Source organism: Symphalangus syndactylus, chromosome 8 (assembly GCF_028878055.3).
Source record: "Symphalangus syndactylus isolate Jambi chromosome 8, NHGRI_mSymSyn1-v2.1_pri, whole genome shotgun sequence".
Taxonomy (NCBI): domain Eukaryota; kingdom Metazoa; phylum Chordata; class Mammalia; order Primates; family Hylobatidae; genus Symphalangus; species Symphalangus syndactylus.
Window position 1 is genome coordinate 119,601,598 of NC_072430.2, and position 14,346 is coordinate 119,615,943.

Sequence of the window (14,346 nt, forward strand, 5' to 3'; positions counted from 1 at the left end):
CCATCTATTTTATTTGGCTATAGTGATAAGCAGAGGTTTCAAGATAAACATTTCTCCTCTGAGCAAACTGAAAGAATGATCCATTTAGTTTTGTATCCCATTCCCTGTTCACCCCTGACCCCATCCCCCTCACAGAATATCTAGCATTTGTATTTCGCACCTCATACACTTGAGTTAATATCTGTGGAAAGGATAAATACATAAGGAAAAGAGATGCAGGAAGCTGCAGAGATACTGGCCATTTATCTGAGAAGTGCCCAATGAGGCATCGCTGGATAAGCACACGTCGGGTCATTCTCCTGCTTCAGTAAGGTGGTTCTCCCTTCCTCTCCTCACCCTTCCCCACACTTCCCAATATTGCCCTTCCGCCTTTTGTGTTTGTCTTTCTGTCTGTCATCATTGTTACAACATAGAGCTACTTCCACTTGGTGCATTGCTCAACAGCAAAATATTAGCGTTATCTACTTAGACGGACCGGAACAAGAGATTTTCATGGTGTATTGTCAAGCTTAAAATAGAGGACAGTCGAGATAGAATTGACCTTGATAAGCCATTCTCTTACTTTCATGAAGAACATTTGATTACAAAAATTTCTGAGAATAGACTTAGTATACTCCAAAATAAGATCTCATATCTGTGTGCCACAATTTTGGCATAAATACCCAATTATTCCCTTAAAACACTGGAGTAATCCTTTATACAAAACCCTTCCTACTTCCCAAGAGTGCTTACAATAAAAGGTAAGTGTCTGGATGTGCAAATTCATGTGCATAAGTACAAACACAAAACAATAAAAATAATGACTTTAGAACAAAAATAATTAGGAGAAAGTAGAGCTATGAGGAAAAAGTATTTTTGAACATCTTTCTTTAGAAAATTCTGAGCCAAAATAACTTTTATTTTATACTGGTATTGCCACTCTGTGATTATTTTAAAGCTGGAATAGAAAGGAAATCTGAAGATAAGAAATCCCTTAATTTCATCAATCACAACAAGAGCCATCTTAGAAGTACTGAATTCTTCCTAATAAACTGTCAGCTAGCTGTCAGCAACTAACTACATTTGCTGTGGAATTTGCAGGTCTGTGGCGCTGACATTGTCAATGCTATGGATGCCTCAAGGCTCTGATAAAAATACCTGGCTTCAGCAATAAGCATGCAGTTATCTCAGTTTAAAGGTATTTTGCTATTATTATTTTTGATGACTACATAGGGAATGTGTTTAAAAGACATGACTATTTGGCCGGGCGCAGTGGCTTACGCCTGTAATCTCAGCACTTTGGGAGGCCGAGGCAGGCAGATCACGAGGTCAGGAGATCAAGACCATCCTGACTAACACGGTGAAACCCCGTCTCTACTAAAAACACCAGAAAAAAAAATTAGCCTGGCGTGGTGGCGGGTGCCTGTAGTCCCAGCTACTTGGGAGGCTGAGGCAGGAGAATGGCATGAACCCAGGAGGCGGAGCTTGCAGTGAGCTGAGATGGCACCACTGCACTCCAGCCTGGGCGACAGAGCCAGACTCCGTCTCAAAAAAGAAAAAAAAGACATGAGTATTTGAAACATGGCAGCCTGGCTAGGGTGAAATTGCCTAAGGGCTTGGTTGCTCTGAGAGAAGCACCTGGGTCAGCCACCTTAGAGGATGAGAGAGATGGTGGCAGAAAGAGGACGTAGTTGTTTATGCAAGGATTTTGGCCAGAATCTACTCAGAGTTGGAGAACTTCTCGTTAAATAATAGAAAGTTTGTAAACAACTATGTACATTCTATTTTAGAAAAAGAAAAAATTGGTTAAACCTAAGTACTCTTGTTTGTTTTTATTTGTATAGATTTCCGTTAGCACAAAAATGTATCCTTTGGGACTAAAATCAAAGAATTTCAATAGTATAATTTACAGGCTAAAGTAATCTTTACCTAACAGGCAGGCCATCTCCTCTCTAAATTTGCCTTGAACTACAGGAATTTACGTCAATTACTACCATAAGCAACTGTTTGCATTTCTGACCATAATTATCACAGTTACTTCAGTATCTGCTTATATTAATGGTCTTTAGAAAGCAGCGTTGCTGCTATTTCCACTGCCTATTCCCAGGATTTTATATATGCCAATAAAAGCCCCAAATTAAATTACCTACAAACAGTTTTGCCTAACTGAATACCACTGAAAGCAAACAAATTTTGCATTATCTTGTTTAAGCATAAAAAATATTTTTATTCTCTAGAAACCCAAAAAATAGTAATAAAAAAATTGGAGGCTGCTATGGTATGAATGAGTATGTTCTCCCAAAATTCATATGTTGAACTCCTAACCCTCAAGATGACAGTATTAGGAGGCTTGTTTATAAGCTGCTCAGATTATGGTATTTTGCTATAGCAGCCTGCACAGAGCAAGAGACAGATACTTATACACTGTTTGTGGTGAAAGAAAAGTGTTGGCAGCCCTCCAGCTAGATCATCCTCACAGGCATAAGGTAACCAATCCAGACATGACACATTAGATCTAGTTATGCAAGCTTGGAACTGAAAAAGAGATTTTCTTGTGCAATGCTATAGTATCATTAAATAATATCAAAAAATAAGTTTCAACTTTACTACACTTGGACTATGCCCTTTCCTTTGCTCAGTCAATAGTTGATTTTTCTATTCCACGCTTATGTACACCGATAAGCGAATTATGTTTAGAAATTGTTTTGATTGTTTATTCAGCCAAGTTATCTACCTATTTAGAAATAAACAAAGACTTACTGTGCAGCCAGACTGCTTGGAGATAATGTCTGTCCATCATCCTCATTCCACACATGTGTTATATTATCGGAGTCACCTAAAGTAATAATTTTTATATAGGTAAACATTTAACATGTTTGCTTAAAGATTTTTTTCCTCAGTGAAAACCATCCCAGGTCAAACTAATGAGGAGAAAATGCAGAAATCTGCAGAATCATTCTCCAAAGAACTGTATAAAAGACATCTGGCTGGGCGCGGTGGCTCAAGCCTGTAATCCCAGCACTTTGGGAGGCTGAGGCGGGCGGATCACGAGGTCAGAAGATCGAGACCATCCTGGCTAACACGGTGAAACCCCGTCTCTACTAAAAATACAAAAAAATTAGCCGGGCGTGTTGGCGGGCGCCTGTAGTCCCAGCTACTCGGGAGGCTGAGGCAGGAGAATGGCGTGAACCCGGGAGGTGGAGCTTGCAGTGAGCCGAGATCATGCCACTGCACTCCAGCCTGGGTGACAGAGCAAGACTCTGTCTCAAAAAATAAAATAAATAAATAAATAAATAAAAGACATCTATGCTCTTTTGTTGGAAATATTTGTGATATTTATAGGAAATACATGCCTACTGATCAAAATAATCCCGATGGTCAAGCATATGCATTTCTAACAAGTTCTTTGTCTGTGCATCAAGCCACTACATTATTTTATCCCAGGACCTGCATATGCAGATGACTGCTAAGTACTATAATGAAGATTGACTACCACGTGATTTGTTAATCAAATGAAGCCAATTTTAGTCTTATGGGTCACTGGATTTTTTTTTTTTTTTTTTTTTTTTTTGCCTTTAGTTGTCTAGATTGTAGCCTCAGGAAACATCTGCCATCACTAATCTATATTTTCTATCTTTCAAAAAGCAGCCACTAATCTCAATTGAATGCAGCTGTGAATGCAAATTGACTGATGTTAACAGAACTGTTCTGAGAGTTCTCAAATAATATGAAGGTGCATAGTGTGGAAGGCAGTCACTAAGTTTGGTCTAATGGAAACCACATAACGAAGATCTAATTCAACACCATGAGTTACCCCCAGAAGTTAAATATGTCCCTAATTCAGCCTGCTGCATAAGGTTGTATCATAAAAGAGTAAGTGTGCAACAGCATTCACATAAAAATTGAAAATGAAAATGCTTTAAATGGCCCCTGCATAAATAAAAACATCATAAATCCACTACTTTAATTCAGCTCCTTTAGGGAAATGGTATCACTTATTTCCCTTCTCTTCAGACTCCACTCATTCCTTATAAATAATCCAGTATGTTTCAATGCTGTCATTTTTAGCATTGGCCTAATCACTTTCAATGGGATATTTTATTACCAGCTTCAATAGTTCTTGTATTGTCTCTAGTTAGTGCAACCTAAAGCCTTCTAAAAAGGTACTAGCACAAAACTATGCAATCACCCATTTTTTTTCTGGTCCTGATTATTAACTTTATTTAAATTAGTATGTGTGTAAAAAAGACTATCCCAGAATTAAAAATCTCCTAGTCTGTCACCTGTATCAGTCATGTTTAAGTAATGTTTGTACAGCCCCTACTATCTGGCAGAGTGGCTGTCTCAGTTTTTCCTGTTCAGCAGAGTTTTCCTGTGCTCTGTTCACGATGCAGCTGAATATTATTGCTCTAATAATAGTAATGCATCAGTGAGTTAAAGGGCCAAGAATGAATGGGATGCCCAGAATAAATAAACCTAATTAACAATAGTAATACCTATTATGTATTGGCATCTATATATAGAATAACTATAGATTTAAGAACCTGTTGAGATTTATGCCTTTGCAATGTAAAGGTATATAAAATTCTTTTTCTAAGATCAAATTTTGCTCACTTTGAACTCCTATGTGATGTTCAGCAAGTTAATTGGTATTTGTAATACTATGTGGTTATAGAGTTTCTCTTTTTCATCAAGCCATTAAAATAAGTAACTAATAGAAAATTAACTTTATATTATCAATGATAGACTTGACCCTGAAGTTAAATAAAGACTTTTCCCTTTGGTCACTAAGGACTATAAAGTATATCGAAAGAAATACTATACTAAACAGGACTTAATGAAATAGAAAATGTTACAGACCCTTAAAAACTGAGATTTTACTTCTTTTTTATTTGTAAGATTAGGCATACTTAAAATTGTATTCACAGGCCAGGCGCAGTGGCTCATGCCTGTAATCCCAGCACTTTGGGAGGTCGAGGTGGGCAGATCGCGAGGTCAGCAGATCGAGATCATCCTGGCTAACACGGTGAAACCCCGTCTCTACTAAAAATATAAAAAATTAGCCGGGCGTGGTAGTGGGTGCCTGTAGTCCCAGGTACTTGGGAGGCTGAGGCAGGAGAATGGCGTGAACCTGGGAGGCGGAGCTTGCAGTGAGCCGAGATCACGCCACTGCACTCCAACCTGGGCGACAGAGCGAGACTCTGTCTCAAAAAATAAAAATAAAAATATATAGATACAGCTAAAAAAATTGTGTTCACAGACACAGAAATATGGTGCATAGATAACCTCTTTTCATCAGTAAGGATGTCTATCCTAAATTACATCCTAAAAATGTAATTTTATATAATGTACTATTTTGCAAAAGAGCAAATTCCAGTGAGTCACAAAGATAATCTCTGCTCCCAAAACTCGGTATTTATAAATGGACATACTATGGAGTGTATTAACTCTGTAGCAAGGATCCTGGCTGGAGCCGAGCTGAGAATTAGGTATCTTGAGATAGGAAGTTAGGAGGCAACTTTCTTCCCAGGTGTTTATTAGCAACTCTCTATTTTCTTGGTTGCTAAGGAGGCTCCTGAAGAAATCTTGAAGTGTGCTCCTATTTCAGGGTGGATCAGAGATAAACATGGTGTGAGGAAAGTGGGTAGAAATCAGACTGTGGAGAGGAATGGGCGAAGGCAGTGGAAAAAATGTAGCATATGGCTTCCCACAGAATGTGTGGATGGGGAGCCAAGCTCCATCAGTGACTAAAAGTGTGGGCCCTTCTGAGGTTAAGCAGGTAATTGCATGTCCCAGTGAGATACCTCAGAAGCAAGTATGTCCCAGAAGGTAAATGTTTAAGTGAGGTTGTTCATAAAGAGCTCCTGAGGCCTCGCTTTGGAGATATACAGATCCAAGTTCTAATCTGTTTGGCCACTTGCTGGATGAGTAACAGAGGCCAAGCACCCAGCCTCCTTAAGCTTCTGTTTTTTGGTCTATAAAATGGGATAATAACTGTAACTCACAGAGTTATTTAGATGATAAAATGAATTTCAGATACTAAAGTACTGAGCATTGATACAATAAATATTACCTATTATGTTCTTTACTTGAAAGAGTGGTATGAAGCCTACAAAGCTATCTTAACCATTATATTAGAGAGAATCCAAGCAACTCTGCTATGAGATACCACCCCACTCCAGCATAACAGAGTAAAAAACCAAGGGAGAAAGGATGTTCATTTTCAAAAATACTGCTGAACACTGTGAAGAGGTGGCCTGGGTTAGGGGGCAAGTATCTGTACTTGGACCAGAGACCCCAGTGCTGATGAACTGTAGTCACTAGTTCTGCCTTCAATGGCAAGTTTAAGTTCCCTGAAAGATTCCTAAAAATACTTAGGAGGGTTTTCAAAGTCTACAAAACTTCTGCTCAAACTGGTAGGGTTTTGAAGTTAGTAACATTTAGGAATTGACATTAATACATCTACATTGATATTCTTGGCTTGATGAACTCACAGTGCAGGAAATTTAAAAACAAAAGGTAACTATATCAAATTTTATGAATAAAAATACATTTCCTTGGTGTATGTTCTTGTCTTCTTGACCATCCAATGACGTGTTTTAAGACTTGCCAAAATGATTAGCACAGTCATAGACATAAGACATGGTCACTGTTAAATATTGAAAACTGAATACATTTTTCACCAGGAAACGTGTTCTGCTCCCTGCTTAATAAGAAATGCTGCTTACTTCTCCAGCTTTTGAAGCACAGGTGAGCTTTGTACTTAAAATTTTTTTAATGTAACTTTATTACTTTACTTTATATTAATTATAAAGTATGAATCTGAAGATAAAAAGGAAAAGGTAGTAAGGAGAAACATTGAGTTCTTAAGCCTTTAAAATGCAAATATGAAAAGAATACAGAGGAAATAATTATGTCTGTTAGCATATTGTCTGGTTTTCTAGCCTAAACTTTTTTTTTAGAGTAATCCTGTTTTTCTAATGGATGTCAAGACCATCAAATTTAATAACAGTCAATCCTGCAAGCTAACCATCAATTCTGCAATTGTAGATATAAAAGATGCTCTAGACTAACAGAAAACGGCATCCAAGAGTATTGTTGGACCCTCCAGTGAGAATTCTTCAAAGCCTTCACAGGCGTGCTTTCTTTTTATATGAAAATTGATATTTCAATACTATATAATGAACAGTCAGCTTTTGATCTGATGATCTCGGGATGCTTATTTTGTAATCTAAAGGTAAAAGCTGAAATATGTAAAAGCTGACAAACTCAGCTGAGAAAGCATAATTCTAAATTTATTCACCAGAGATAAATTGTTAACCAAACTTGGCAAGTAGGGATTTATTCCTTACATCTCCAAACCTTTGTCTGTATGTGTCTGTGTGTATGTAGCTGTATGTCTCCATGTGAGTGTAGACAGTACTATTCTAGATATGCCAAAGGGACATTTTGTGACTCACTACCAATATCTTATACCTTGTCTTACTGGAAAATCAGAATTTGAAAATGAAGTTAAAAATACTGCAATTCACTTTAGGCATTTGTTTCAAATAGTAAGGTAGAAATCTATTTGTTGAGGCATATTCCCTGATTTTTTTTCTATACCAAGTATAAACATGGTTTTACAAGCTAACAGAGATCATTTTTACCTAACTAAAAACCCTAGAAAGCCACAGTTCCCTCTTCTTGGCCATTTCTCCCTTTCTCCACACTTTGATTAACTTGAGATCCAAATTTATTCATAGCATATGTCCCCACCTAAGAATAATATCATCTCTACATGATTACTTTCATTGCACTCTGCTTTATATTTCCAATGGGCTTTGTGACACTGAATTTAACACAGTAAGATGGAAATATAATACCTTGAGCTGGGGAGTCCAGAGTGTACAGCAGATGTTTAACAGACTTCTGGAGGGTTCTGAAACCTTCGTTAGTTGCAAAACGTGGATAAACCTTCTGCACAACCAACAGCACACTAAGGAGTCAAAAAACAATTAAACCAGATTCTGTTTCAAGGTTTGCAGACAGAAACAAAAGGTTATTCAAGGAGAAAATGGCTACAGTATAAATTATTCTTATAACATAAAAGACAAGATGCTACTTTTTGTAATTTAGTTACTTGTTTGTCTGTTCATGCACAAAATCTCAACAAAATATTCTTAACCAGACAGAGCAGTTTATGTTTCCAGGTTTCTAAAACATCAGGAATCACCAGCCTTAAAGTAATGGAGCAAGGTTCTCATCAATTTTTTTCTAAGACTTAGAAATAAGTAGTTAGGAAAAGCAACTTTCAATTAAAGAATACATCTTGTTTTAACTAAAAAGAAAAATTAAATATTAGAAAGTATTTTCATTAAAAACCAAACCCAAATAAAGGATCTAGTTTCAGGAATAATTATTATTTAAGCATTTATAATATTTATCTTTTGCTAAACAGATAGTAATGTTTTTGAAAAAGAAAATGGAGCTTGCCCTAATTAAAGACTATATTCTGTCTTCTAAGTGGTCTATAGGCACTATTCCAGAGGTAGTTCAAAATTAATATCCATACTCTGTTTCTACAGCTTTTATGTTACCAATAAGATGGGCAGTCTACACTGGGGATAGAAAATCAGAAAATTCAGTTATGCTTGAGTACATCCTGTATTTCGAAAACGCAATTAGTTTCTCAAAACATGTCTTTTAGTTCCTTTATAGCCATTAGTGCATTTTAAAGAAATATTGTTATTGCACATGCATTTCTACATTATACAAATACTGTGATTTATATCAACGGTTGAGTCAATGCTTTTGTTAAGTAGTAGTGAGAACAAAAGGCTTTCGTTAAAAATTTGACATTGTGAAGTTAAATGTAGTACAAATTAGCTAATAGTAATTTTTCCCTATCTAGTTTCTTAGTAAACTGAATGTGTATTCCAGCAATAGATAGTATTTGTGTACACTTTCATGGCATTCTATAATGTTTTTGGAATTTTTGAAATTTAGATTAAGATGATATTAATTTTAGTCCCCTAGATATGAATGACAGCTGTTTAGAGAACTAAATTTTGGGTGCCATCTGGGTAATTCCTAGTATAACATAAGGATACACATGTGGATATGTATGTTTATAAACATACATAAAAATATATGCATATATATTTTCTAACATTTAGTTTTCTAATAATTCTGTAAAATCAATTTATTTGTCCAGTTTTGCAGATGGGAAAACTAAAGTTGAAAAAAGTTAAGTAACTTACACAAGGTTATTTAGTTAATAATAAGTACAGCTGGGGTCTCTCTATTTCAAAGTTTATGTTCTATCCACTGTATATGTTGCCTCTAGCACAAAAGCTTTGCTTCAACATGGTGGGGAGGAGGAGGGCAGAACATTTCTGCACAGAGCCCACAGGCATTTTTAACTTGTCACCCAGCTGTGTTCCGAACAGTTGGCCACAGAGGCATGGCTGTATTTTTCTCATCTCTGCTCTGTATATATGACGGGTGATACCTCAGGCATTTTTATATTTGCCCCAAGAATCTCTCGGTTCTCAGGTGTTGGGTTACTTTCAAACCCTAGCAACCACGGAGATCAGTTAGACTGTCTCAGGGCGTAAATCTCGGCCGGCCTTCAAGCCTGACCCTCTGCCTAACTCACCTGACCTATTGTCCCAAAGTAACATCTTCAAAGACTGAACATTTGACAATCTCATTAAATCTTTCAGCATTATTATCATTAACATTATTAATTAAATGTCAGTAGATTTCATTCATCTTTATCTAACAAAATTTAACTTAATAAATAATGACACCTGGGCTCCCATCTTCTCTGAAATCCTTTAAACCATTGATAATTGATATTTATTTTACTTCATAGATTATTTTTCTTCTCTTCATCATATAAAAATGGAAATCATCAAAACAAAACATCATCAAAAACAAGTTGCCCTCTGAGTAAAGGTAATTTTTAAAAAGGGTTTTTGTGATTTATGTCTCAGCATAGCCTTCATCTCAGTAAGGCAACAATCCTGTGTGTCCTTTCATATGCTTTTCTCGACTTTTGAGATTGCTCATTTCTGCTCATTACTGTCTTAACTTTAACATTATATAATCTGATTTTGGTGGTTGGTTTATATACAACATACAATGTAAAAAAGTGCTAGAGAAATAATAAAAATTCCCATGGGGTCCATTTGTCTCTATTACTTGTTCAACAAAGACTAAGATAAACCAATGAGACCATAATGTTGTGATAAAATACAGTCATTTGTGAGAAAATTATGGCTTTTAGTGACACTGTCAGCTTATTCATAATAATAAACAGCTGACTTTAAAAAGTCCAAGCCATGTATTTAATTTAGAATTTTCTATTAGTCACATTAAAAAAGTAAAGGCCAGGCGCGGTGGCTCATGTCTGTATTCCCAGCACTTTGGGAGACCAAGGTGGATGGATCATGAGGTCAGGAGATCAAGACCATCCTGGCTAACACAGTGAGACCCTGTCTCTACTAAAAATACAAAAAATTAGCCGGGCATGGTGGCGGGCACCTGTAGTCCCAGCTACTCGGGAGGCTGAGGCAGGAGAATGGCATGAACCCGGGAGGCGGAGCTTGCAGTGAGCCCAGATCCCACCACTGCACTCCAGCCTGGGCAATAGAGCAAGACTCCATCTCACAAAATAAATAAATAAATAAATAAATAAAACAAGTAAAAAGAAACAGATGAAATTAATTTTAATAATATAACTCCACACATCCAAAATATTAGCATTTCAATATTTAATAAATATAAAAATTACTAATGAAATAATTTAGTTCTTTTACTGTACTAGGTCTCCAAACTTATGGGGCATCTCAATGCAGATGCTAAATTTTAACTGAAAAGTCTTCACCTGTATTTAGATTTCATTAAATTTACAGATGAAAAAGTAGATTCACATACCTAAGCCATTGTAAATATACTAAAAAGTATTACAATAACTGAACCAAGTATCAGTTTTTAAAATTTAAATTAATCAAAGTTAGTAACATTACACATTCAGTTCCTTAGGCACACTAGCACATTTCAAGTGCTCAAAACCACATTAACTAGGGGCTACCATGTTAGAAAGATAAAGTGTATAAATTACTAGACCACTAAAAAAAGAGTTGTTCTGACTAAATAAAAGTCAGATGCTATTCTACCAAAAAGGCAACCTATACAATGGTAGAAAATATTTGGAAACCATTTATCTGATAAAGAGTTAATTTCCAAAATATAAAGAAAACATATAAATAGCCAATAGACATGAAAAAATGTTCAATCATCAGAAAAATGCAAATCAAAATCTCAATATCATTGCACAGCTGTCAGGATGCATATTATTAAATAAATAAAAAAGACAAAAAGTATTGGCAAAGATATGAAGAAATCCAAACCTTCCATGCTATTGGTAAGAATACAAAATGTTGGCTGGGTGCAGTGGCTCACACCTGTAATCCCAGCACTTTGGGAGGCCAAGGCTAGCGGATCACCTGAGGTCAGGAGTTCAAGACCAGCCTGGCCAACATGGTGAAACCCCATCTCTACCAAAAATACGAAAAAAATTAGCTAGGTGTGGTGGTGCATGCCTGTAATCCCAGCTACTCGGGAGGCTGAAGCAGGAGAATTGCTTGAATCCAGGAGGTGGAGGTTGCAGTGAGCTGAGATCACGCCACTGCACTCCAGACCGGGCCACAGAGGGAGACTCCGTCTCAAAAAACAAACAAAAAAAACAAAAAAACAAAATGTTATGTGTCCCAAAACTTTTTTTTTAATTTCTTCTAAAAAAAAAAGTGGCCAAATCCAGCCCTAAGGCCTGTTTATGTAAATACAAGTATATTAAATACAAAAAAATTGTTAAGCTAGTAGATTTCAAGTGTTCTCACCACAAAAAAATAAGCATATGAAGGAAATGTATATGTTAAATAGCTTGATTTAGCCATTCCACAATGTAGATATATATTACAACATGTAGTATGCCATAAATATATACAATTTTTGTCAGTTAAAAATAAAAAAAAGAAATACTGCCGAATTAAAGAAAATTAAAGATAAAAAATTTACTAAAAGAATACAAAATAGGCAAGGTGCTGTGGCTCACGCCTGTAATCCCAGCACTTTGGGAGGCCGAGGCGGGCAGATCACAAGGTCGGGAGTTTGAGACCAGCCTGGCCAATATGGTGAAACCCTGTCTCTACCAAAAATACAAAAATTAGCCGGGCGTGGTGGCATGTGCCTGTAGTCCTAGCTACTCGGGAGGCTAAGGCAGAAGAATCTCTTGAACCCAGGAGGCAGAGGTTGCAGTGAGCCAAGATCGCGCCACTGCACTCCAGCCTGGGTGACAGAGCGAGACTCCATCTCAAAAAAAAAAAAAAAAAAAGAATACAAAATAGTGCAGTTGCTATGGAAAACAGTATGGAGGTTCCTTAAAAATTACAAATAGACTATCATATATGATCCAGCAATCTCACATCTGGATTCTTATCCAAAAGAAATGAAATCAGAATCATGAAGAGATAGTAGTATTGCTGTGTTCATTCCAGCACTATTCACAATAGTCAAAATGTGGAGATAACCTAAATGTCCATTAACAAATAAATGAATAAGAAAATGTGTTATATAAACACAATGAATACCATTCAGCCTTAAAAAAGAATGCATTTTGAAATATGCAACAACATGGATGAACTTTGAAGACATGATGTGAAATGATAATGCATAACCACTTAAGCCAGTCACACAAAGCAAAACACTACAAAATTTCTTGTATGGGAAGTATCTAAAATAGTTAAATTCCTAGACTCAAAGAGTCAAATGACGGTTTCTAGGGTCTGATTAGAAAGGGAAATGGGAGTTGCTAATGAACAGGCATGGAGTTTCAGTTAAACAAGATGAATAAGCTCTAGAGATCTGCTGTACAGCACTGTACCTATAGCTTACAATTTAAAAATTTGTTAAAAGGGCAGAGTCCATGTTAAGTGTTCTTATGAATATAAAATAATTTTTAAGTCAAATGTCATTTGCGGCCAGGCGTGGTGGCTCACGCTTGTAATCCCAGCACTTTGGGAGGCCAAGGCAGGCGGATCACGAGGTCAGGAGATCGAGACCACGGTGAAACCCCGTCTCTACTAAAAATACAAAAAAATTAGCCGGGCGTGGTGGTGGGTGCCTGTAGTCCCAGCTACTCGGAGAGGCTGAGGCAGGAGAATGGCGTGAACCCGGGAGGCGGAGCTTGCAGTGAGCCAAGATCGCGCCACTGCACTCCAGCCCGGATGACAGAGCGAGACTCCGTCTCAAAAAAAAAAAAAAAACAACAAATGTCATTTGCTTCATAATCATTTGAAGCTATTTCTCTTTAGGTTTTATGTTTGTTTGTTTGGCACAGAATCTCACTCTGTCACCCAGGCCAGAGGGCATTGACATTATCATGGCTCACTGCAACCTCAAACTCCCAGGCTCAAGCGATCCTCCCACCTCAGCCTCCCAAGTAGCTGGGACTACAGGTATGCACTACCATGCCCAGCTACTTTTTTATTGTATTTTATTTTTTGTAGAGATAGTATCCCACTATGTTGCCCAGGCTAGTCTTGAACTCCTGGGCTCAAGCAATTTTCTCACGTCCACCTCCCAAATTGTTGGGATTACAGGCATAAGCCACTGCACTCAGCCTCTTTTAAGTTTTATTTTATTTTTAATTGACACATAATTGTTCATATTTATAGAGTACAGTGTGATATTTTGGTACATGTATACGATGTGTAAAGATCAAATTAGTATAATTAACATATCCATTGCTTTCAAACATTTATTATTTGTTTGTGATGAGGACATCCGAAATCCTCTTTTACCGTAATTTTGAAATATACAACAGATTACTATTAACTGCAATCACCCTACTGTGCAATAGAACACTAAAATTTATTCCTCCCATCTAATTGTAACTTTCTACCCCTTGATCAACCTTCCCTCACCCTCCCCTTTCACCCAGCCTCTAGTAACCATTATTCTATATTCTACTATGAGATCAACTTTTTTAGGCTCCACATAAAAATGAGATTATGTAGTATTTGTCTTTCTTGCATGGCTGTTTTAATTTGTTGAGGAACCTCCATATTATTTTCCACAATGGCTATTCTACTTTACATTCTCACCAAGAGTGTGCGAGAGTTTCCCTTTCTCTGTATCCCTGCCAGCATCTGTTATTGTTTTTGTCTTTTTGATAATAGCCATTCTAACTGCAGTTAGATGATATCTCATTATAGTTTTGATTTTCATTTCCCTGATGATGAGTGATATTGAGCATTTTAAAAATACATGTGTTGACCATTTATATGTGTTATTTTGAGAAATATCTATTCAGATCTT

General features: G+C 36.7%; 1 protein-coding gene across 1 annotated transcript in view; it reads right to left on the reverse strand.

Moving 5' to 3' along the window:
* The window catches only part of ABCA12 (ATP binding cassette subfamily A member 12), a 209,892-nt gene that overhangs the window by 99,638 nt on the left and 95,908 nt on the right, over positions 1 to 14,346 (reverse strand). Inside the window, exons 8-9 of the mRNA XM_055290518.1 lie at positions 7,845 to 7,957; positions 2,740 to 2,815 (exon numbers count right to left, since the gene is read on the reverse strand). Coding sequence (XP_055146493.1) covers positions 2,740 to 2,815; positions 7,845 to 7,957 — 189 coding nt within the window. The remainder of the gene's footprint in view (positions 1 to 2,739; positions 2,816 to 7,844; positions 7,958 to 14,346) is intronic.